The 26352-nt window shown below is 39.6% G+C and overlaps 1 protein-coding gene and 1 long non-coding RNA gene across 12 annotated transcripts in view; one reads left to right on the forward strand and one right to left on the reverse strand.

Moving 5' to 3' along the window:
* Positions 1-22855, reverse strand: part of c6.1 (complement component 6, duplicate 1) — a 47720-nt gene extending 24865 nt beyond the window's left edge. For 3 of the 11 annotated variants that reach the window (XR_015520286.1, XR_015520285.1, XM_087301198.1), the window contains exons 1-7: positions 14113-14232; positions 9927-10086; positions 4624-4781; positions 4396-4552; positions 3001-3145; positions 2739-2886; positions 2455-2587 (exon numbers count right to left, since the gene is read on the reverse strand). Coding sequence is in view for 7 of the 11 variants with exons in the window: in XM_087301198.1 (XP_087157324.1) it covers positions 2455-2587; positions 2739-2886; positions 3001-3145; positions 4396-4552; positions 4624-4781; positions 9927-10067 (882 nt within the window). In the remaining 4 variants the exon portion in view is untranslated. Of the gene's footprint in view, positions 1-2454; positions 2588-2738; positions 2887-3000; positions 3146-4395; positions 4553-4623; positions 4799-9926; positions 10087-14112; positions 14350-17380; positions 17415-22817 lie in introns of those variants that run through there. The other 8 variants (XR_015520288.1, XR_015520287.1, XM_087301200.1 and 5 more) reach the window with 6 other exon arrangements.
* Positions 14856-16847, forward strand: LOC141379857 (uncharacterized). The gene is made up of 3 exons (XR_015520333.1): positions 14856-15196; positions 15245-15394; positions 15483-16847. It is a non-coding gene; the product is annotated as an uncharacterized LOC141379857 (long non-coding RNA).
* Positions 22856-26352: the final 3497 nt, after the last annotated feature.

A 26352-nucleotide genomic window follows, 5' to 3' on the forward strand; every position in this document is an offset into this window, starting at 1 on the left:
GTTGTACTCTACCATTCACTGTTTATATCATAATTTAACCAACTATGACGACTGCCGCTGCTGAGAAACACGGAAATGGGAAAAGTGTCTATACATGACTGAATTTTAATCTGTTTTTGCTATAAAGCATGTGTTTTCAGAAGACATTAATTAAAACACTCTGAAGAGTTGGGAATGAATAGACATTAATAAAAGGACAGAAATCTCTTAGGTTAAAAATCTTTTATTTGACATCCAAAGATAAACAGAACTGTTATGGGTTTGCAAATAAAATACGACTGAGTTTTGATTAGTGGTAATAATTTTGTGACAAAACAATACAGCACCAATATAAAAATTCTGGCCACTACTTATAAGCAGATGATGATTGTTTTGACCAATATTTAAATATATTACTACAACAGTTTGGTCTGGTTCTTGAATCTAATTGGTTGATGGCTGTGCGATTTTCTGGAAATAACAGCACTCTTCACCCTTGTGTATTACTCCGCCCACATACAAAGACCATAGATATTTACATTAGATGTCGCCTATGCTATTGTTGTCCAATGGAAGCAATGTGTCAATATAACCGCCTTTTTACTACAAGGTAGCGCTCAAGGAAATGAATGTGGGGCCAAGGTGCAGCGGAGGACTGCCATCCAGAGCACAAGATATATACACATACATACATATATCTATGATCGGGAGTTTTCCCGGTGGTCCGAATGCAAATATTTTTTTAAATTACGAAAATTATAAGTTTATATCACTTTTCTACTTTGATGCATAAGTGATCACATGGGCATTGCCGACAAAGAGTGTGTGTTTGTGTGCATGGAAATATATTATCCTCTAAATTTGATCTAATCCATGTCTGCCTTCACTTCTCATTCTAACGAAGCGATTCATTTGTGAATGACTCCTATTCACTTAGCCAACAATAAGACAAGTTTCCAGCACCTCAGCATCTTGTTGTCATATTTCATTTACATTGTTTGCTTATTTTATTCAACAAAACTAGCATAAGTCTAGTATTTAGTGTGAGTTGGTGCTACTTTGCCTTATGGTCAGTGCAGTAAGAGACTGTATTATCATCAATAACGTTATTTTTTGAGCACTAAAGTTTGTAACATACAAAAACGTGAAAAAACAAAATCTTACCTCTGAAATGTTCTGCCTTTATGGTTTGTTTGCTCGTTACTACACACGTACACAGTGCAAGTCCAGCATCTTCACATTGGCTTTAATCTTGACTAGTGCGGCTGAATGACATTTGTGCTGGGAGCACCGTACAAATGTGGCGACGCTATTGACACATGCTCAGGGTCAGTATGCTATATCTAGTGTATTTATCTTTGTACAGCGACAAGCCGAGCACACTCTACAGTTTGAAAAAATATTGCTGCTGTTGGACAACATAATGTACTTTTGATGCTGTTTTAGTTGAGAATGTAGTTGTTTAGATTGCAATTTAAAATGATAGCACAGATTTTAAAATATTTATCATTTTAGAGCATTAGATTTAGTATGTCGGCTGCCATCAGCCTGTCTGAGCAGACCAAAGAAAGTGACGGTTGATGTTACGCCACAAGATGGCAACAGAGTCCACATAATAAGTCCTTAGGGAGAAAAACAGCATTTTCTCAGCATAAGTTTCAAACTGCAGCTGAACAAATCATTATAAATCAGGTTTCAAAGTTGTATTTTTTGTATTTTGTATTGTTGTATTTATACCACAGAAACTGGTCGTGTTTGCTTTGCTCTGGCTTTTTCGGGGTTGATTATTGTGAAATCCCGATTGCAACAGAGAAATACTGGGAAATTTCTGTAGACTGATGACACTTCATGCCGTTCATCCTTACAATCTGAAACTGAGAGTAAAAATCACCTGTTTTGTCATCACTTTAGATATTATGCTAGACAATCATTTAAATACTAGCTTTACAGTGACGTTTGTGAACAGGCAACGGTTTCTGCCGTTCTGACGTCAGCTGCAGATTTGAATGAGTGAAGTAAGAAAGTAGTTCCTCATACAAAGGCGTTTTTGAGACTGTCCCGTGTTTGATTTTCTTTTTTATACACACGATTACGCTGTCAAATTTTTGTATAAACGCACACCTCCCACCAGTGTCAATATGTAACCATATCACACTGCTACTCATGTGATATTGCTCACATAAATGCATTAAATGAATTTTTATCTATGCTATTTTGCTGTGAAAAGCTAAATAAATAGCTCCCCCTACACAAATTTGGCACTGCAAGATGATGAATGTACTGTCCAAAACACTATGAATTATTCCTTTTAAAATTCTTTATAAGAACTATTAATAAAGATTTTTTGCAATTCTTATTAAATAACCCATATTAGTTAATATGTGTTTAAATAGAGCAAAAATTATAATTATAATTTTATAATAATAAATTATAAAAGACAACTCAAATACTTGCATAAAATGATTTCTTTCTGACCTTGAGTTCATATCTTTCAATGTTGGCTGAGATTCTGTAGCAGTTCCTCTTTAGTTTTTCTACAGTACAATTACTTCCCATGAACGAGTTGTCCAGAACAGCACCTCTCATCTGCTCCACTGCAGCATCATATCTGATTTAATCATTAAATTTTAAATCATTATCAGTTTTAAATCAAGCACATTCTCTGATATCCAGAGATGCTTTGCTGACAACACCCTAAATGTTTTCCATTTAGCTGTTTTGCGGTCTCAGAAAGTAAATGATCTCAATCTGTAACTCACCCAAAACCAATCTGGTCTGCTCCAGGGACGAAAGCATACATCCGCTGATTTGAACACACACTTTTAATGCGCCCACAGTCTCTCTCATCAGAGTTGTCACCACAGTCGTTCTGATCGTTGCATTGCAGATCAGCATGTATACATCTTCCTTTGGTGGCAAAAAAAAACAAGTTGGTTGTCCCAAGTTTTCTAGAACACTGCATTGAAGGACTGTACAAACTTGCTAGATCAGCAGATTATGTAGCAGAAGTTGCTGAAGTACCAGTGTCACAGGTGAACTTGTCTTTACAGTCCAAAGGCTCAATCCTGCATTCCTTGAAAGGATGACAGGCTCTTTCCTCCATAAGAGATTGACTGCAGTTGGCTCCTTCGAACTGAGATGGCCTCAACACAGACCTGATTTTGAACTAAATCACAAACAGCACAATATTCTGAAAAACAACATGGTTTAGAGCAGTGGTGGCAAACTCAGTTCCTGAAGGTTTAACATTTAACTTTGCATGAAAATGTGACAGGATAGACATTAATACACACTGCTGTATGGATATCTTTTATGTTTATGTAGAAAATCAACCTGATTTAACGTTCACAAACCAGGATAGAAGGGTCTTCTTTTATAATTGTACTGACATGCGGCTGTGGTGATGAAGCAAAGATGGTAAATTCATTACAAAAATGCACTGTTTTAAAAACCTTTTAAACTTGTAAAACTCAATCTTGATCACATTTGATTATGATTGATGATCACAGGGTGCTGAACCTTTAATTCCAGTTGCTTTGTGCATGTCCTGTCTTATTGATATAAATTTTCACATTACTTCGAATACATGTTAATGCACGGCTGTCAATCAATTTTGGTGGGCAGGGAAACCACAGTCCTATGTCATGTTGCGGTGGGCCTCAAAATGGGATAGGATTTGGATCAGGACACAATAAACAAGATTTTCATAATAGGTGTCCTTTAAAATCAAGCCAAAGTAAGTTTTTGCATTGAAATGGGCCATTAAACTAGGTTTGACCTAATATTATGTGCCCTGAACTGCTGCAGTTGCACAAAAGTCATTATTCTAGTCAAAGCAGTAAAGCCGATCATCATTCATAAATAAATCATATTTAAATAAGGATGATAAATAAAGAATAATGTTGTTCCAAAGAAGTTCATCGTTTATCATTATTATAAGTTTATTTATAGAATAAGTTAAATAAAGTCTCTTCATTTATATTGCAGAAAGTGCACAAATTAGATAAATCAAAATAATTAGCAATTTAAGAATGTATAGGATATGTACAGCAGTTTGCATTATGCTAATTATCTGTACTGACCTCATTCTGCTTCTGCGCTCTTATTCTGCAAATGTTTTGTTTTTGATTTTTGATTCATTTAGCCTATAGCAGAAATGACCATATTTTATGACTACACATAGTAACAACACACAAGTTTGTAATATCAAGCTGAATTTTGTGCTGTTTTTTTACAGCTAAAAATCAATGAATGTGAATGAGATCTGCAATGTGAGTCTTGAGCCAGTAAGGTTCCATTGACTGCACCCTCTTGAATGTGAAAGAAAAAGGTCAATAGAATGCAAAAACTCAAACACTGAAAACTATGTGAGCACCCAGAGCAACTCATTTTAAACTGTGTGTGTGTTTTACTCACTGACTTTTTGGCACAAGATGAACACTCAGACCAGGGTCCAAACTCAGTCAGCTGGCAGTTTATAGGGCAGGCCTCAACATTACACACTCTATTATCATGTATCTGACACAGCTGGGAACAGCTGTTTTTTAACCAGTGATCATCATACTGGACAGCCCTGCAACAATACATGTACTTACATCACAACATTAAGCTTTACACATCAGATAAATGCTCAATAATTGTTACCTTAAACGTGATTGAGTACCAGAATCACAGGTTTTAGTGCATTGGGACCAGGTACTCCATGGGTAATGATCACAGAAACACCCCATAGTGGGACTTAAAGAAGCCAGGGTGGAGAGTAGGGCAAGGAGAATGCAAGTACAATCCATAGAGAAGACGGCCTGTTGGAAATTGATAGCTTATAGGGGAACACAGAGTTTGTTAAACTTCCAATGACATACATAAACAACTGGCATCTGTAGTCAAACACAAATCATTAGAATGAATCTTTTAGCTAACGAAAGCAAATTGTTTATGTATATATATATATATATATATATATATATATATATATATATATATATATATATATATATATATAATTTATAATAAAAAAATAAAAATATATTGTCATCTTTAAGTCAGCAGATATCAGGGTTGAGGAATGGGATGTTTAAGTATATATAAAATGTAAAAAAAAAAGTAGATCTGATTTAGCATGTTACTAGCATGCTTATGTAGCATGTTTTACAGATTGTTAGCATGATTAGCATGCTTTTAGCACTGTAAACATTTCCAACACTAATTACAAATTGCTAGCATTAGCTGCTGACATTAGCTAACTTGTTTTAAAATGTTTACACATTTAGACACTGCAAACTATTGATGAAAACAGGAATTGTGTTGAGAAATTTGGTCTCAGAAGCAGCTTTTAAATAGTAAAATCCTAAGTTGGATTTCCTGAGTAAACACAGAGTAAAATAGAACGCTCTGGTTACTAAAGTAACCCTCGTTCCCCTCCTCGGGGAACGGAAATGCCATTAGTGGATAAGATTTTAGAAAATCCACGTATGGTAGGATTTGGTTCAGAAGCCCCTTGTCTGAAAGACTATGGAACTGGCCAATAAATGCCAATGAATTGACAGCATAAGCTTGCGCACGTGTGCTTCATTGCCAATTAACTCCGCATATAAGCACAGGTGGAGCAAGCATTTGCTATCCTTTTAAGCTGAAGAGACTTACTAACAGCTAAGGGACAGTCATTATGGCGATGGTAAATAGCATTTCCGTTCCCCTCCTCGAGAACGAGGGTTACTTTAGTAACCAGAGTGTTCCCCTTCGGGTGGGGAACTCCAATGCTATTAGTGGATTTGATTTTAGAAAATCCACGTAGGGGAGAACTATGGAAAACGCCATAATGACTGTACCTTACCAACACCTTCGATGAGAGGATAGTCAAGCAAGCATGACGCACCCACATCATGGGAGGCGCGGTCCTCCAACATAGCAGCCACCTATACCCAAAACGCAGGTAGACCAGCGGGCAAACCTACAACGTAGTGGGCCAGCAAGTGACTCCTCCGCTAAGTCAGTGCTGGGGGCCATGGAGGAATCTGTGGGGCTTACCTGACGAGGAACTTACTGACAAATAAAAAGGCGGACGTATCTCCGTGTTAGGGAGAATGGCGCAGCAAGTGTGTTTCAACACCCTACCGAATTGTTTCCTCAATCACCAAAGTGTTACCTAATACCCTTGAGGAAACCGGCTCCACTCGCAGATTGTAAAACCTTGTAAATGTGTTGGGTGTCGCCTAGCCCGCAGCTCTACAGTTGTCTGTTAGAAAGGTGCCGCATACACGCACCCAAGAGGATGCAATGCTCCGAGTGGAGTGCGCACGCACTCTCGGGGAACACGGCTCACCTCGGCTCTGATAAACGAGAGAATGGCATCCACAATCCAGTGGGATAATCTTAATTTCGATACGGCATTTTAATTTCTTAATTTAATCTTAATCTTTAATTTAATTAAAATCTTTAATTAATCTTAATTTCTACCTCCTCCGGGGGCAGAGCTTGCAGGCTCACTACCTGGTATTTAAACGGAGTGGTAGGAACCTTGGGCACATATCGCGGGCGGGGTCTCAGGACGTGAGAGAAAGCCAGCCCAATTACAGGCACCAGTCACTGACCGAAAAATGCCTCCAGGTCCCCGACCCTCTAATCGATATCAACGCGACCAGCAGAGCTGTCTTCTGGGACAGAAAAGATACTGAGTCGAGGATCGAAGGGATCTGACGCAGCTCGTGTAACGAGGGCGAGATCCTAAGAGGGCATGAGAGGGGGGCGGGGTGGATTAATTCGCCTAGCATCCCTGAGGAACTGGATGATGAGGTTATGCGTTCCCACGGTGCTGCCAGCCACCGCGTCATGAGAGCGGAGATGGCAGCCACGTAACCTTGAGTGTGGAGGGCGACATCCTGCTCTCCAGCTTCTCTTGCCATAAAGAAAGCACAATGCTAATCTGGCAAATTACGGGGGTCTTCTCTGCGAGAGACGCACCATTCAGTGAATAGACTCCACTTCAGGGCATAGGCGCGCTCGGGGAGGGGGCTCTAGCCCGAGTGAAGGTATTAGCCACCGCAATCGGAGGTTACCTAAGTCTTCCTCGCGTCTAAGGACCACCCGGAGGTTCCAAAGATCGGCGAGGGTGCCAGATGGTGCCCTGTCCCTGAGAGAGTAGGTGCTCTCTCAAAGGGAACTGCCAGGGGAGGGCTATCGCGAGGAGGGAGAGCTCTGACATCCAGGTCCGGTTGGGCCAGAGGGGTGCAACCAGCAACCTGTTCCTCGTCCTCCCTGACCTTGCACAGTAACTGCGAGAGCAGGCTCACTGGTGGAAATGAGTATTTGCGCATGCCCCGAGGCCAGCTGTGAGCCAGTGCATCCGTGCCGAGTGCCCTCGGTCAGGGAAAAGAACAACTGGCAATGAGCGATCTCGGGGGAAGCAACAAATCGATCTGGGCTTCCCCGAATCGCTCTCATATCAGCTGAACAGACTCGAGGTGGAGTCTCCATTCTCTAGGACGTAAGGCTGCTGTGAGAGCGCATCAGCTGCACGGTTGAGCTTGCCCGAATGTGAATGGCGTGCAGCGATTTCAGCCGTGGATGACTCCAGAGGAGCAGACGGCGGGCGAGCTGAGACATGCAGCGAGAGCGAATACCCCCCAAGCGGTTGATATACGCCACCGCCGCCGTGCTGTCCGTCCTGACCAGCACATGTTGCTGCTCCAGCACCGGAAAAAAAATGGTGGAGAGCGAGGAACACTGCCAACAGCTCCAGGCGATATGCCAATGCAACTGGGTTCATTTCCAGAGGTCCGCAGCCGCATACCCGCAACGCACAGCCCCCCAGCCCGTGTTGGAAGCGTCTGTTGAAACAACAAGAAGACTGGACGCCTGTCCTAGAGGCACTCAGGCCTGTAGGAATGTAGGAAGCCAGTGCTGAAGTGGTCTCATATAGATTAATCCAAGCGGCGTGAAGCGGCTGCGGATACCATATGCCCCAGGAGCCTCTGAAATAGTTTCAGTGGGACCACTATTTTACTGTCGAACTCTCTCAGACAGTACAGCATCAGCTGAGCGCGCTCTCCGGAGAGGCGCGCTGCCATGGTGACCGAGTCCAGCTCCAGCCCGAGAGAAAAGATCCTCTGCACGGGGGCGAGTTTGCTCTTTTCTCGGTTGACCTGAAACCCCAACAAGTGGAAGTGCCAGAGCACTTTGTCTCTGTGCATAATCAATTGCTCCGAGAGTGGGCAAAAATCAGCCAGTCATTGAGATAATGGAGTATGCGGATGCCTGCGAGCCGAGTGGAAGAGTGGGGACATGGAAATACGCGTCCTTCAGGTCTAATGCTGCAGACCAACCCAGAGGATGAACGCACCGGAGGATGCGCTTCTGCGTGAGCATTCTGAACGGCAGCTTGTGCAGACAGCGGTTCAAAATGCACAGATCAAGGATTGGCCGTGACCCACCGCTCTTTTGGGCACGATGAAGTGTGGGCTGTAAAACCGGCTCTCCATCTCGGCTGGAGGGAGCGGCTCGATTGCATCTTTCGCCAGGAGGACAGCAATCTCTTCTCGCAAGACAGGGGTGGACAGGGAGCTGACCCTGGTGAATACACACCCGTGAACTTGGGAGGCCGTTTCGCGAACTGAATCGCATAGCCGAGTCTGATTGTGCGTATGAGCCACCACGAAGGGCTGGCCTATGCTAACCAGGCAGGCAGAGCTCTCGCTAATGGACTCATCGCTACAATCGCTGACGTACCAGCAGTGGGGCAGCGCGGAGTGGATGTGGTGATCCGGGAAGCGCGCGGGTCCCACGGAAGAGCTGGAAGTGAGAGATTTACTCTCACTCCGCACCCGAGCTCCGGACGGGTGGCTCAAGGGGTGGGAAAAAGGAGACCGTCCTCCCAGCGCTCGTGAGCCACTGGCGAAACGCACCGAGCCTGCAAGCTAGAAAGCATAGCGTGCCAGACTGGCAGATTTCGGGCTGTCACATCCAGGGAAGTGGAAAAATGCATGGCAGTAAAAAGTGCCGTTGGAAATGGGGCCCTGCCCTCCAGCATGGAAAGAGCAAGTTTCCTCTTCTCCAAATGGCCTGTCCCAGGGACGCTTCGCGGTCCGTTGCCAGACTTAGCATCATTCTGGGCAGGGGGGTTGCCTGCTTCCGAGGTGCTCGACGCGCTCGCTTCTCCAGAGGCTTGTGCGGGGGCGGTGCAGCTCTTGTAGGCGGGCGCCTTCGGCGAGGAGCAGATATGGATGGTACGGTGGGCGGAGGGGGCTTACGGACTCGCCGATTAGACAGCACCCATCAAACTGCTCTCTCACTGCCTCGAATTCCTGGGTGAATTCACAGACGGTGAAGCCGAACAGGCCAGCGGAGCTGGGAGATAAACCATCTCCAAACCACGGCCGAAGCAGCCCGGGAAAACACGGCTAACATGTCCGTTTCAGAATCCGTTTTGACAGCGCTCACCTGCCCGGAGGGGGCGAGTGGGTTTGGATTATCATCGGACAATGAAAGCCCACCCTCCGATGCCGCGGTGGACGTCTGGTCTCCGGTGTCATTGAGCGTAAGGGCTACCATCTGTTAGACGGATCGCTTCCCCAGCCCAAAGCTTGGATGGAGCAATTGGAGGAGCTGGAGGTCCACGGGCCCGTGGGCGACGGATTATCTCTCGCTGAACCCTCAGATCTGCCTGTGTGCCTGCTGCAGAGCAGGGGACAACTGTGGTGGTTTGCCCTTTTGCAAAGGCTAGCCGCAATCTTTACTGCACAACAGTCATGGAATCGCAATGACGACATGAACTGCCCGCGAGCAGCGCATTAATATGCTGGACCCCCCAGGCATGCAACGCAGTGCCCGTGCCCATCATCCGAGGACAGTAAACCACCGCATCCAGAAACGCACAGTCGGAGCGCCATCCTGAAAAGGACGTGCTGCACGACTGTGTTGCTCTCTTTGTGAAGTTGCAACTTTATACGCACCGCTCTGGAGGACCTGACCCAAAGAACGCCAGGCAAGGGAAAAACCCAGCTCAACCGTCTGCCGCTGCGTGTACACACTCTGGACCAGGAGAATGCTCTCGTTCGCTGGAATCGCGGGATCACAGCAGGAGGAACCCTCATCGACTTGATCAGAAAGTCTCTGAAGCAAAAAGGATAGCGAATGCTTGATTCACCTGTGCTTATATGCGGAGTTAATTGGCAATGAAGCACACATGCGCAAGCTTACGCTGCCAATTCATCGGCATTCATTGGCCCGTTCCATACTCTTTCAGACAAGTGGCTTCTGAACCGAATCCTCCCATACGTGGATTTTCTAAAATCAAATCCACTAATAGCATTGGAGTTCCCCACCCGAAGGGGAACTACAAATGTACAAGGTTGTTATTTTAAGTTTAAGCAGATATCTAGATTGAAGCATTGATTGTATAAGAGAATATTATGGCAAAATGTAAAAATAAATTTCTATATTTAAAATGTAACGTTAATAAGTGTTTAAAAAGCATGGTTAGCATCATGGTTTGATATAGCATGTTGCTAGCATGTTTGTTGCATGTTTAACACATTGTTAGGATAATTTTAGCATTGTAAACATTACCAACTTTAATTAACTATTTGTTAGCATAAGCTGCTGATGTTTGCTAACAAATAGTTAATTCATTAAAACAGAGATTGTGCTGGGAAATTTGATCCCAGAAACAACTTTTAAATAGTAAATCAGTGTGTTGTATTTTCCCAAGTAGTTTTTCCAGTTGGTTTATTTTTTGGTATTTATCTTCAGGAAATCATTAAAGGCATATATTATGCATAATGATCTAATGTGGCAATAAGATTGTAACTTTACTGCGCTATACTACAGCAGACACTGTGAAAAGGTCATTTCCAGTCACTAGACTTTTCTGATGGGGTATTCCAGTGTCATCGAGTGTCTGAATGCTGTGGGACAACTGTACAGGAGTTATGATTATAAATAATAGATCGCAAAATGTAGCAGTTTATATTTTAGCATTTTTTTAAAGCATAACGGTAAAACACGAACGCCATTATGAATGAATTTAAACAAGCTTGTTTTTTGTTAAAATTTGTAATAATGACCAAAAATACTAATTTGTGGATCTCTTTACTTCCGAATGCTGCCATGCTGCCATTATAGCTGGTGTATTCTGGGAAATTTTCTTACCCTTGGTTTCGAGAGTGGTCCTGAAAAATGTCTGTTTGAAGAGGTATCTAGCCCTTCCCCTTAGCCCTACACCTTTAAGCTAAAGAGAACTGGAACAAGGGCTAGGGGCTAGAATTGGGATTTGGTCTTAGCATGTTGCTAGCACGTTTGTTGCATGGTTAATACATTGTTAGCATAAATTAGCATGCTTCTAGCATTGTAAACATGCTTCCATATTTAGACACTAATGTAATGTAATGTGTATTTATATAGTGTGTTTATCCGCTTGTTAAGTGATGACGTATGTAATACTGTTTCCGGGTCCAAGCCGCCATTCATTTGAGTGGAGAAATCATTCGTTTATGATCACGTTTTATTCCTATCACACATTAAAGTTAATTTTATATAAAATCATAGTGTACACAACATTCTCTGGGCTTGCTGCATAACAAATACCAAAAATTTAACAATTAAAAAAAAATGAATCATTTTCTGACATCGGATATTAGGCATGACCATATATACTTCTATCTTTATTTTCGAAAGTATTAAATCGCTTCGTAAACGTTTATTATTACCATTTCGTGAGCCTCCCCATTCAGTTGAATAGAAAACTTGGACCCAGAAGCCGCTTCGCGTGACGTCACACTTAAAGGGTCACGAAACACCAAAACACATTTTTTGAGCTGTTGACAGTCGTATATGTGTCCCACACTGCCAAAAACACTATTAGGACACCTATATTTCACTAAAAAGTGTAAATTGGTTGTTTTTGCGTTATTTCAAGCAAATTTTTACTTCCTGTTTGAAACGAATTTTTGAAGCTGCGTCACGGTCATGACATAATAGCGTTGTATTCCAGCGTGCAGACTGGGTGTCTGTGCCAGAGTGTGTCTTATTACATCTTACAGTGTGATACATTAATGCATGAGTAAGGCTTGGTTCAAACCAATCAGCGCGCTCTATTGTGGAACTTCATTAATATTCATTAGTGTCACCGTGTTTACGCCACAAAGACGCCACGTTGTGTTGGCAAAACAAGCGTGAAGTGTTGCTTTTATAGTTTGCTGCCGTTAAGTTTCGTTTTCATTTTCTCTCTGTGAGAGCTCAGTCTCACGTGTGGATTAACAGTGTACGCGACGCTCGACAACAATAACTTACGTGTCTGAGGATTATTGTTTACCTGAGAGCTGTTCTCATCTGCAAACGCTGAAATCTGAATTCGCTTGTAGTATTCTCTCCATAAAGACGCGGCTCTAGTTGCTGGTGATTGTCCTGTCTCTACAGATTTGGTAAGTGAGCGACCAGTGCTCTTTGTTTATTCAGTTTGTTCGTATCGAATTAAGTTACTATTGCACTGAGTGCAGAAATGTAAGCACCGCATTTTGTGACCGGAATAACACACGCGGCTTTCTGATGCTACCTGCCGTGTGTATCTAAGTTTCCGGGAAACGCGGAATTTTTTTCTCTCTCATTCGCCATGCGGTATCAAACATTGCATGAAAAACACACGCTTGCAGCAGTTCCTCGAATCAAATATCTCGTTTGTCGCGAGAGGCATGAATGAATTCCCTGAACGAAAGAGCCAAACTGCAGTTAAAGTCCAACTTTTAATAATTTGGCAAATAATTCGACTACAGATGTCCATGTAAACACAGTCACATTGTCCGCTGTGGGTGTGTATTTTGACTCTGAAACTCGCGCGTGCACAAATAGACACTCCCACACCATCCTACTTTAGTTCCTCCGACACTCCCCCCTAAACAGAGCTGGACACGCCCACTTTTCTGACTTTTTCCCAAGTGGAGGTGTGAAAACACCCTGCTGAAACGAGGGGGTTTCATGGCCCTTTAACAAGCGGATTGTGTGTGGCCATGCACCCAAAGCACTTTACAATCATAAAGCACTAGGTGTGCACCATCCACTTTGATGATGTGACTGCAGCCACAGGATAACAGCACCAGTGCGCTCACCACACACCAGCAACAGAGAAACAGTGATAGAGCCAATTTGGTGGGCGGGGATGATTGGGAGGCCATGATATCTAAGGACTGATGGAGGGAACTTGGCCAGGACACTGGGGTCACACCGCTACTCTTTACGAGACGAGCCATGAGATTTTTAATGACCACAGAGAGTCAGGCTTGACGTCCCATCCAAAAGACAGTGCCCACTGACAATATGGTGTCCCCTTCAAGTTAACTGGGCCATTAGGACTCAAACAGACCACAGGTTGGACGCCCCCTGCTGGCCCCACTAACACCACATCCAGCAGCAACCTAGTTTTCCCATGTGGTCTCGCATGCAGGTACTGACCAGGCTAAGACCTGCTTAGCTTCAGTGAGTAACCGGTCTTGGGCTGCAGGGTGATATGGCTATGGCTGCAAAACTATGGTTAAAAACAAAAATTGTGTTGAGAAATTTGATCTCAGAAGCAGCTTTTAAATAGTAAATAAATATGTTGCATTTCCTGCGTAAACAGAGTAAAAAGTACTACAAATGTACAAGACTGTTATCTTTAGTTTCAGCAGATATCTGGATTGAAGAATCGATTGTATAAGAGAATATTATAATTTCTATATTTAAAATGTAAATAAAAGTGTTTAAAAAGCATGGTTAGCATCATTATAGTCTGAAGTAGCACATGGTTAACACATTGTTAGCATACGTTAGCATGCTTTTAGCATCGTAAGCATTGTAAACATCAGCAACGCCAATTAACAATTTGCTTGCTTAAGCTGCTGACATTTGTACAACTTGTACAATTTTAAACATTTAGACACTGCAAAACTATGGTTGAAAACAGAGATTGTGTTGAGAAATTCGATCTCAGAAGCAGCTTTTAAATAGTAAAACAGTATATTGTGAAGCAAACTTTTACTTAAGAAGGAATGAAAACGTGATAAAATATGGACATTAAGCATTCAATAAAGTTAACACATATCCTCTGAACGATTTTTGAGACAAATTACTGAAAGCTAATAGTGTCTGAGATTGAGGAATACTCACAGAATTACAGACTCCTCCAAAAGTGGCACTTTCACGAATAGCTTTTGTGTCCAATCGCAATAAAAGTAAACATGAAAATGATCAAGAATCAGTTGCTCTGGAGCTTATTTTGACCCTTATGAATTGTCTGTCAGCACGCCTTCTTGACTCTCTGTCCAAAATATCTCCATCCCCCATGACTTCCAGTAAAGCCCTACAGCTGCAACTCTTCACTTTGCCATTTGGCTTGGGTTTAGACTATGGGAATGTGAACAGGGAGTACATGGAAAACATGTTATTACAGGACTAATTTATTGCCTTTCTACATGCCAAAATAGGGTTTGCTTTATTCTTATTAAATGTTATTTTCATTATTTGTAGTTTTTAGTTTTTTAATAAACAAAATAAAAAATAAACAAAGAAGAATAACAAAAATGCATCAACTGATGTTCTTAGCTTGGATGTGTATGCTACAATAAAACACACAATTACATTAAAAACATAATTATAAAGTGACAAAAAGGGGCTAAAACCATATGTTGATACCTCATATCTAGAAGTATTGTTTTCATATATGCATGTTGAACTATACGTCTTGTTTTCAAAAATAATAAGTCATAATTAAGTGAGTTTTCATTAAAATAAGCAAAATAATCTGCCAGTGGGGTAAGTAAAATAACCTTGTTTTAATCTTCAAATAAGCAATGAGTATTTTCTAGACAAGTAAAAAAAAATATATATATATTTTTTTTTTTCTTTTTTTTCTCAGAAATAACAAGTAAAAATTAAGTTTTTTTTTCTTAAAGGGTTGGTCGACAACGATATCATTTTAAACTTTAGGTGATGTGTCATGTAGCTGTGTGAACATAAACAACATCTCTGAATATAATACACTCAAAGTTTAATGCAAAGGGAGACATTGGTTTTTACAAAGTTAGCCTACAGCGAATGAAGTTTGGTGACTACAAAAAATACATCCGGGCTAGTGAGATCACAAACGCCCTGTACAGTGAAGGGGCGTGGCCCGAGGCACTATAATGTTATAGCAGAAAAAGCTAAAATGCCGTCCAAATGCTGCTATTTCCACAGAGCTTCTTTTGTTTCTGTATTTAAGCTTCCAAAGGACACGACACAAAGAGTGAAGTGCTTACAGTTTCATTTTAATTATGTTCCGGAGAATTAAAAAGATATATATAGTTATCATTTGACAAAAGATAGCTTCCAGAACCTCTCTTAGTTCAGTGTGGGATTCGACTGAAAACTCCTCAAAGAAGGAGCAGCTCCAACCATATAAGACAAAGCTGTGGATTGTAAGCCATAACCTATAAGTGTTTTCATTCATTCATTTTCTTTTTTGGCTTAGTCCCTTCATTAAACTGGGGTCGCCACAGAGGAATGAACTGTCAACTTATCCAGCAAAAGTTTTACACAGCGGATGCCCTTCCAGCTGCAACCCATCACTGGGAAACTAAAGTGTTTTATTTGTTCAAACTGAACTATTACATGCATAGAGTCAAGCATAAATGATATGCTGTAGCAAGGACTTAAACAAGGATGTAAACAACAAGAAATGCTATTTGGCACCGCTAACAATTTATGCAATTTATGCAGTGTCTCTCTTTGCGGCCGCTTTACTTGTGTTACATTTCCAATAACAAACGTTTCATATTGCTTACACATAATTATAACCTGAATATACAGTTGAAGTCGGAATTATTAGCCCCCTTATTTATTTTTTCCCCCAATTTCGGTTTAACGCAGAGGAGATTTTTCCAACACATTTCTAAACATAATAGTTTTTCTGTAGAAAATCCAAAAAATATATAGCTTAAAGGGGCTAATAATTTTGACCTTAAAATTATATTTCAAAAATTAAAAACTGCTTTTGTTCTAGCCAAAATAAGACTTTCTCCAGAAGAAAAAAATATTATTAGACATACTATGAAAATGTCCTTGCTCTGTTAAACATAATTTGTGAAATCTTTAAATAAGAAAAAACATTTCAAAGGGGGCTAATAATTTTGACTTCAACTGTATGAAAGACATTTGTCAGATTTTATTTTAGAGGGCAAGCATGAGGTTCAGCAGCGTCCTTTTCAGGCTCAAACTGAAACAACTAGCTGGACCACCATTTTAAAACAAGCTAAATATTCTGCCAGTGATGTAAGTAAAAGCATCTTATTTAAAAATTAATTTAAGAATTTTTGGAAAATATATTTGAATGTTTTTCTAAAGCCCTCCAAAAATCCATGTCCACTTATAGCTGTTCTTGGGATATTTAGTAACTTAGAGATGTTCAATAAACATGAAAGACAAGCCATGTTATTTGGTATGGTATTACTGCCAAAAGGGGAATTTTGAGAATGTGAAAAGCTGAATCTGTACCTAAATTTGGTACGTGGGGAAGAGATCTCGTAAACATGATTGCTTTGGAGAGGTTGAGTTATATCAATAATGAGAAACATTAAATAAAAAATACAATCAAATAAAATATTTAATAAAACATGGGGAAAGATATTAGAACACCTTAATGCATTGGAAGAAATGCAAGCATAACCAATGACAACCGTCAGTAACATGGTACTTTAAGATCGAGTGTAACTGATATTTATAATCTATAATGTTTGACAGTAGAATTAGGATTAATGCATTTTGTTGGTAATATGAGAACAAAGCTACTTTATTTACTTAATTACTTTTATTTAAGCATTACCTGACCAGCTAAATTTTACTTTATACATAATGTTTTTTCATTTAAGACTCTTTAGATATTATGAAAATGTCTTTCAACCTTTCACCATTTATTTATGTGTCTCTTTAAAGATTGAATAGCACGTGAAATTAATGAATGATGAAAGAATTTAAAATGAACAAGGGGAATATTATATAATTCACTTTTAAATTTGACATGTTTAAATGGACATTGAAGTGTTCTTTGAACTTCCTTTCAAAGAACTAAAGTTTACTGGAAGCAAACAGCAATACTGTACAGCGTGAGCATCAACACAGGTTCAAAAAGACATCACACTGTTTATATTTTATAAAGATACTTCGGTTAAAGTAGAAAACAACATGCTTTTTTACTATAAGTATGTCATGCTCTCACTGTCACTTTACTCTACAGGAATCCAACAGCGCCCATTTCTCAACATCGCAGTCATGGAGAGCCTGTTTTTATTCAGACCCTGTGGAGACCGTCCAGGACATTCCTAATGGCTCCAAGCTTCTAGTTGGAGGTATAAGTTAGAGCTTAAAGGGATAGTTTACCTAAAGATATAAAAGTACTCACTCTGAACTGGTTCCAACCCTTTATGAATTTCTTTCTGTTGAACACAAAAGAAGATAATTTGAAAAATGTTAATGTTGATGCATGACTTCCATAGTAGAAAAATCAAATACAGAATTCAAAGGTTACCGATTTCCAACTTTTTAAAAAAATCTTTGAAACTCAAACAGGTTTGTGACTGAGTATGACAGAATTTTGAGTTAATGCATATGAGATGTGACATACCAAAACATTCGCTACACAAATGTGCCTCTTTTACAGAGATAAGCACAAATAGCTCAAAACACAAAGCTATGGAAATAATTAAGAAACCAAAACAAACTGTTGATTTGTGCTTTACTTTAAAACTACAGCATAATAATATTAGTTATGAATAGTTTTGCTAAATGTTTTATAGAGATGTGTTTGAAATCTTTGTTTTTACATTTAAAATGATGAAAAAAAAGTTAAATAGCATATTGAGTTGCGTGTTATCCGTGCCGAAATTTACCCAATTTTCACGGTAATAACATGTGAATTTTGGTATCTTTTTTAGGTATATTTTTCTGTCTACACTAATGCATTAAAATGAAACTAAGTAATTGTTTTAAATGACATTAGATTGTAACATTTAGCTTTTCCCTAACACTGATGTTGGTTGGATAATATGCTACGTGAAGCGGGATGACTCGGTTAAGCTGATTTCACTATATTTATTTACCAGTTAAGTAGTCATCGTGGGTCAGCTTGCATGTGTGGGCATAATTTGACGTCTTTACCTAAAACTTTAAACATTCATAGGCCTGTTATTTAAAATAAAACGGAAATAAGGAGAATAACATAAGATTTAAAGCGCTCGTTTGGCACTGAAGCCATCATCCGTCTGCATTAATAAGCAGTAAGTAGCTATTACTATCGTTAATAAAATTCGTAATAGCGAAACTGCATATTGTTATTACTATTAAAACGTAGCCTATATTACTGCCTTAGGTCAGTAACTTAGGCAGTAATGCAAAGTAATAATAAATGTGAATAAATAGCCTAAATGAAAGAAACAAGAGACCAAAATCAGTCACCAGGTCTAGTGCCTCCCTATGGATTTAAAGTGCCCCCTCAGTTTTGACTTCCTGGCGCCGGGCCTGTGTGTGACTATTATAACTATATAGAGCAGTGGTTCTCAAAGTGGGGGTCGGGACCCCCCGAGGGGTCGCGGGGCAATGAAGGGGGGTCGCCTGGTAATTTCCAAAAATCTATTTATTTTTATTAAACCATTAGAATTAACATATTTTATCCATAACTATACTGAAAATAAAAATAGTCATTTATAGTTACTATATACTATATAGTTACTATAGTAGCTTATAGTTACTAGTTCTATTGGATTGCGACCCCTGGGGTAATTACATTATATTAAAGGCAGCAATAGTGTCAGCTGCATTTTGATTTTATAACATCAGGTTATACTTTCTGGCACATTTACAGCACTGACACAAATTTAATTGGTGTGTCTGCGTCATTTTATGCAAGGTTTCTGTATTTATAACCCCCTCAGAGGATATTGGGGGTCGCGAGTCACTGGCATTGTTATTTTGGGGGCGCGGGCTGAAAAGTTTGGGAACCCCTGATATAGAGCAGGGGTTTTCAAACCTTTTCAGCTGAGGGCCCCTTTGTGTAGGGCGAATTCTTTTGGGGACCCCCCAAAAATAAAAATGACGCCACCCCCTCAAATTAACAACTGTACTTAATTTTTTTTTATTGTATTATTCAATACATTTATATCATTATATATTATTCAATAAATTTATATTATTCATTATCTGGATTAATTTTTGTAAGATGTTAGTTGAGTTGACATGGTTTTAGTGCTTCAATCTATTGATCAAATCTTGATGCGCAGTACTCATTGTGGTTTGCTCTCACTGAATTATTCCATCAAGCCATATTTTGTGTACAAGTCGTCACGTTTACACAGTTTTTATGCCATTTTTATGCTTTTTTTCAGCCTATGCACAGCTAGACTTCTGTATTTACCCTTACAGCTGAGAGTCTAAATGTATCTAAAGATTTAAAGCTTTAAAGTTTTAAAGAGTTTTGTCATTCATCAGCCTGTTAACAGTTAACTGTACTGTTGTAACTAGCAATACTACAATAGAGGCTGTAGTGGTTCAGTGTGTTTTGTTTATTTTTATTCCTTTTTTTTGTGCACATAATTTACTCAGGTCGACAATCCTGACTTACTCTGATAAAAAATAATTTCCTAAATGCAATCTAGAATTGGGTATTCAAGTTCAAAGAGCCACAAGTTTTACTTTGCATAATTTTAGAAGCTTTGCTGACTTTAAAATGTTCATACCAGTTTGTTCTATTAATAATAATACTGAACATTACATTTAAATTAGTTACACAAACAAATATGGGAAAAAGTGGAACAAAATGCATTTATATTCAGAGTATTAAAATTTGATCAGATATGTTGAGCTCCATTAGATACAGAGCACTAATACATTTTAATATTTAATAATTATTAGCCCTATAACATAACACAAACAGATACATTATAATTTTTAAAGGCTATAGTGCTTTTACTCAGTGTGTATACAATTTAGTTTTTTTAATCATCCAGTTATGAACCAATGTGAGTAAGAGGTCCACTGCAGAGCTCATCCAGCTGTCATTAGTGTAACAGGAGTGAAACTGAGCACTCGCTGATGTGATGACAGCTCCATTCATTGTTACTGCAGCACTTTTTGCTTTACAATTTTAATATGTTTGTTTGCCATGCTGCAAAGAGGACCGTCTGATATTTGTACAATGCAAAGTTTAAAAGCCTGTCGCGCTGTGGACGAGGTGCAATGTTGTGCCGTGTCTTTAAAATGCTATTTGTTCCCTATGAGTGAAGCCTGCGCAGAGAGGCGCGTACTCCGCAGCACCTCGGTTACTTAGGAACGCAAGCCATAAACAGGGTAGTGCTTTCAGCCACCGATAATGTTCTTATTGATCATGTATTTTAACTGAAATATAGTCAGTCAAACCTGAGCATTCATTTAGTTGTTAAGCGTAAAAGAGGTAAGCGTAAGTGAAAGGTAAACGCCGTCAGGTGCGGCAGACAAGCGCCAAAAATCACAGTCAGGAAGCGCCTGGCCAGAAGCGCTTATTCAATAAAAGTCCCCGTCCACGGAGGCGGGCCGCTGCGCTTCTTTTCCTGTGTCACGAAAATGTCAACTGCATTTAAATGACATAAATGCAGAATGAAAAAAGCTTCATTTTTGCAGTACTTCTGAGCTCAAATTATAATAAAAATATATTAACCTTCAGAATGATGCGGGACACAAAATACATCCATGTGGGCTCATTGATCTAAAATTTCTTTGCGGCCCCCCTAGCGCCATCTGGCGGCCCCCCAGGGGGCCGCAGACCCCAGTTTGAAAACCCCTGCACTAGATCATGTCGCTCGCCAGTTAGAAAACTTGATAGTACTTTAAAAATACCACAATTCTGAACGAAAAACTGCATTATATCTAGCACGTTTTCAGTTAGCAAGCAAAACTTGTCATGATGTGCAATATGCAAGGATCGCATGCAAATAAAGAGCCATCGGCCCTTAATTTTTGTCATAGAATTGTGTATTAGATTAGATTGTACGTCAGATCAACAGCACAGACTGAACTTATAGCACCAGGTTAAACTTTATGACCCCTTTATGGTAATCAAATTGAAAATGAACACAGGCCACAACTGACCATTGAGGATGATCTCCAAAATTAAACCAATGGACTTGTCCTGAACACATGCTGTCCACCAGTCTCCTTGAGGTTAGGTTATTAATATTAAATTAAAGAAATGAATAAATGATTATACACACTATATAGCCCATGACTGTTAAGACTGTTGCACTCTTTGTGTTGGCAATATGCTCATGTTTATATAGGCCTATTGTTATGTGTGCAACATTTGTATATTTATAGCCACCTTTGAGAAATGTCGGGGTCACAATGGTTTTAAGAAAAGACTTAAAAAGTCATACATTTGAAATAGTGACTGACACCTGCAGAAACCATGGTTGTGATGTTCCATTCCACTATAGACATGGTTACATCAAAACGAGTATTAAATATTAAGCCAAAAATATAAAACCGAATTATGTATACGCTACTATTTTTATAAAGTGATATGTGCAAATAAAAATACACACTTTTGTCTTTGCAGACTTTTCATCTTTGCATAAACTTGTGTTGTATTACAGTTTTTTTTTTTTCAGTCGCTTTGGTAAACTTCTCAGATTTGAAATTTGCTGAGCAGTGAGTGCATTTCTCAAAACAGCACATACAAATAGCCAAACAGCATGGATTACCTGCAAAGGCCAGTCTCTTGCTTAAAGTCCTTGGTTCATCTCTCAATGAACATGTCAGTGCCGTCAGAATGACAAGTCCTTGTGTCATTGTGTACGGATAAGACAGTCAAATTACTTACTCATGTTGTCAATGTAACAGCGTACTCTGGATGGACGTCCTTATGTAAGCTACGGCTAATTTATTTCATTTTTTTGCGGCTTGTACTGTGATTCGTTGCCAGATCATGTCATTGTGATACAGAAAGAAAAAGACAGCACTTCATAGGACAAAGAAAACAAAAAACAAACCCAAAACAAAAGTAGAAATGTGAACATAGGACAATCTCCTTTCAGATACACCTCACCTTCGTTATACAAAGTCCAGATTGACCTGGGAGCAATTTACCAATTATAGATTTAGAAAAAAACGTCTAATGGAAATGTACAGAAAAATGCATTATGACTAAATATTATGACAACTTGTTCCACTTCTTTTATATATAATATATAACTTGACATTAACTTTTTTCTCACACCCCACTGGTCATTTTTACGAGACAAAATTTTGTTGTTGAAAACTGTAAATTTGACTTTTGCACGCAAAAAGTACTTGAGTAGGAGACATTTTACTCGATTTGGGTCATTAAAATAACTCTGACTACCAATATAATGATATAGGTAGCCTATATCTGCTGTAGTAACTTAAAACCTACAGTAGTTTGACAAAAAAAAGGGAAAAAAAAGAAAAAAAGACCAAAACAATACCCATTCTTGTCTTAAGGAAATTTTTATTGAGCAATTTTTTGAAGAACAGTAAGTTCATGACATGTTAAATATATAGTATATTCTGCTGGTTTTAAACATACATACGTAATAATAAATACAGTCATGTAACATCCATAACATTACCATTATGTCTTAGGACATCTTTGATTAACTTTTTACTACCTTCCCCAAATGTTGACTAATGAAGGTACATTTTTAACAACTATTTACTTGTTAGGCTACTTTATTGTCAAACCACGTTGCGTACAAATGCATTCAACAGACCTGTATGACAGTGTATTGCTGTACATGACAAATAAAAACACGAGACAGGTGTTTAGAAAGAGAAGTTTATTTTGAACTTACCTTGGTCAATTTCTAAGAGCAGCCCCGAGAGAACTGACAACACCGAGCGAGAACCGCCGTGCTTTATAGGAATGCATATGCAAATGTTTACATGGCGACGTCACTGCTGGGAGTCTCGTTGTCATGGTGAGCGCTGAGGAGAGCACGCCTCCCATTGGACCAAACAGGCTCGGGAATCTCCGTCACGGCGTGACGGCGAGTTGCGGACAAAAACATATTAAATATACTGAATATATATTTTTACATTTTTTTTTTTTTGGTGCCGTGTGTTATTCTGGGATGCAGTAGAATAGGGAGACAGATGATTATAATTAAAGACCAATGACTCTGACAAACTCCTAGTGGTGGTAAGCTTCTTATTATCCAAGATCGTCATCTAGCGGTCACATAACCTAATAGCATGTTACTTGCTACTCCACTACATCATGCCCGTAGCCGGGGTGGGGGCATGCCTAGCCCTAACCTAAACGTAAACCCAATTAGTACCTTACTAATTATTAACAAACAGCTAGTTAGTTTATTATGCTAGTAGTGTTAGTTTAATTGTTTGTTAATACTATGACCTAAACTGAAAAAGTGTTGCCAAAAGGTCCAGCATTTGTCCTTTTAATTATTTTATGTAATTGAATATTATATATTAATCAAATAATGAATATAATATATTTATATTCAATATATATTCCTGTCACGTCTGTGTTTTTGAGGCTGTTTGCTCACTTCATTCGTTTGTTTTTTTTTTTTTTGTTCTGATCAGATATCCATCCGATCGCTCAAACCACTTCAGAAGGTCATCTGGGATGCGTTTCAGATGAAACTGGACAGGTCTAATCATAACCTGAAATGAGCTTAAGTGAGAATTGGTGTCTGTACTGCAGTTCGTTGGCCTATGCTAAAGCACGTAGTTCAATAGGCCTAGATGTCGACTAAATGAGCAGTCAGTCTTGTTGAGGCTAGCCTACTCCTAATTGAGTGGAGGAACTATGACGTCAATTTGTATGCAAAAACCCGGAAGCGAGTTAGAATTTTAGCAGTTCCGGTTCCTTCGTCCCAAAGTCAATGGGTTTTCTCGATGGGGTTTTAGTAAAATCGCTTAAATAAGGTTCGTGGCAAACACAAACTCAAAATACTTTCACGTTTTGTTCTACGACATAAAACACATCACTTACAGCACACTCTTGACTTTTTTAATGGGTTATGCTTCTTTAAAAAGACGCTTGCTATCAAGTTGCTAAATGGGACTACAGGCGGCGTCGGAGACATTATACGTCATCGAGCTGATCTGGTCTGGAGCGCAGCTCGCTCGTGTTGGGCATTTGGATTAGTCTGATATTTAGGTGTTTTCATGAATAGTATTATATAGTTTGTAGTATTATTCTAATTGGGAATTCAGATTGTGTGTAGATAATTCCTTCACTTGTAAAGGCTGACGAGACAGATTCATTTGCTAATCATTTATGCTAATTAAACAATATTATGAAGATAACGTCACTGCCTACTAGTGCAGCCGGTCTCTCTCCTGCTCTCAGTAATGCAAACGTATGAATAAACGTGTAGAACTACATGCATGTAGGTCAGTAAATGGTGAGTGCATTTTCATTTTTAGGGTGAACTATCTCTTTAGGGACTCAATACTTTGGTTGCCAAATCCAATAAAACAAGGTCTAATGGACCTTGTGCCATGCTAAGCAAGCGTCTCTCTCTTTGTGTGGTTTATTCATAAACTAATTTCGAGAGGATCACGTGCTTATAATCAACACGGCTGGCTCCTTGTTAGCTCCGTAATCAGCCCTATTAGATGATTACGAAAGCATTATAAATAACCTTAGTTTTCCACTCCAGTTATCTTCGTCTTGAAGCTCGCTTCCCGCTACAAAACGCTCCAGCATCGCACCATTTAACCTATCGATACGGAAGAACACACAACAACAACAACAACAACAACAACAACAACAACAAACAACAACAACAACTCCAGCCAGAGCTCCACTCTCCCTGAGAATTCAGCCGCAGCCTCGCCAAAATCGAGCCTGAATTCCCGCAAAAACGCCGGTGCTGCCCACCAGCTCTTCCATCTCCACTTCAAACTGCCTCACGCAAACGCAGTCCACAACTCCACCTAAACTCTCTAGGCGTCGACGATCCAAAACATCGCAAAAGCCTAACTCACTGCTTCCTAGCGGTGCACCCTCGGTAACGTATAGTACGCTTTTAAGGGGAAGCATCGCGGAAACAACTAATCTCCATCAAAGACTAAACCTATTTACAAATCTTTTAAAAACAAGACTTGCGTGATTAGAAGATTCATAAGAACTCACCCTTCAAGCCCGTCCACAAATCCATAAGTAAATCACTGCAAAGATCACAACATTAATCCACGACATATTGATACGTCGATGGACCGCGCTGTTATCATCCAAACTAGTCGCTGGTGTGCCGCAGTGTCTTCACCATTGGTCTTCACACAACACTGGTAAACAAACTTGGCCTCCGATCTTGATTGACGCCCCATCAAGCCAATAGCGAAGGAGCAGCGCCCTCATCCAATGCGCTTTTAAAACTCGATATGGTTCCGCCCTCTCAACAATTCATGAATGAACCCAGCCATTAAAGACTCGTGAATGAACTGAGACAGACATGCTTGCAAATTAAGTTAAGATTAAGAATTTTAGAAGTTAAGATTCCTAACATGTATTTAAACAAATTAAGTAAAGCCCATAACAAACATTCCATTCATACAGTTTCCACTAAGTAGTGAAATAAGCGTTTGATGTTGGGATTTGATATAATAAATAAATAAATTGACTAATAATAATAAATGAATGAATTAATAATAATAATAATAAAATAATAATAAAATAATAAATAAATAAAATAAATAAAAAACCTCTGCCAGATCTGATAGCATTTAACTTCTGTAAAGACTACTACCCAACCAGTGAGAATTTAACACAAAAGTCCAATCGTAATACGTCAATGACCCATACTTGCATATACAGTGCCATATATAACTTATAATGGCACGCCGGCTGGAGGTGAAAATGGTAAAGAAACTAACTTTTCGCTTGACTGCATGAATAGGACATTTAAATAAATCTTCAAGAAGAATTTCTAGGACCACCAGACAAGCTACACCCCATATCCCCAGCTCTGCATCCACCTGCTATCCTGTGGGGGAACAAATGCCCACCTCGATCATCCTCGCAGACTGCGACAACGAAGCTCACAATTGTCCATGCTCTTATTAAGATGCCTTGCATTAGATATCAGCTTAAACAATTTTGTCATGTCTGCTATACATGTATCATGTTGTAAATTAAATTTCTGATTTTTTCTTGTTTCTCATTCCAGACATTAGGACAGCCGGCCCAGAAGCTGACCTTCATCCAACCTATTACACTCCACATCCATTCCAAATGCAATCACAATCTACACAAGGATGCATTTCCAATCATACAGCCCACATCCATAATGCCATATTCACACTAGTCTTCGGGTTTTGAGATTCTCTGAATTACCATCAGTTGCAATCCCACAA

Source organism: Danio rerio, chromosome 21 (assembly GCF_052040795.2).
Source record: "Danio rerio strain M-AB ecotype USA chromosome 21, GRCz13ab, whole genome shotgun sequence".
In the NCBI taxonomy this organism is placed as follows: domain Eukaryota; kingdom Metazoa; phylum Chordata; class Actinopteri; order Cypriniformes; family Danionidae; genus Danio; species Danio rerio.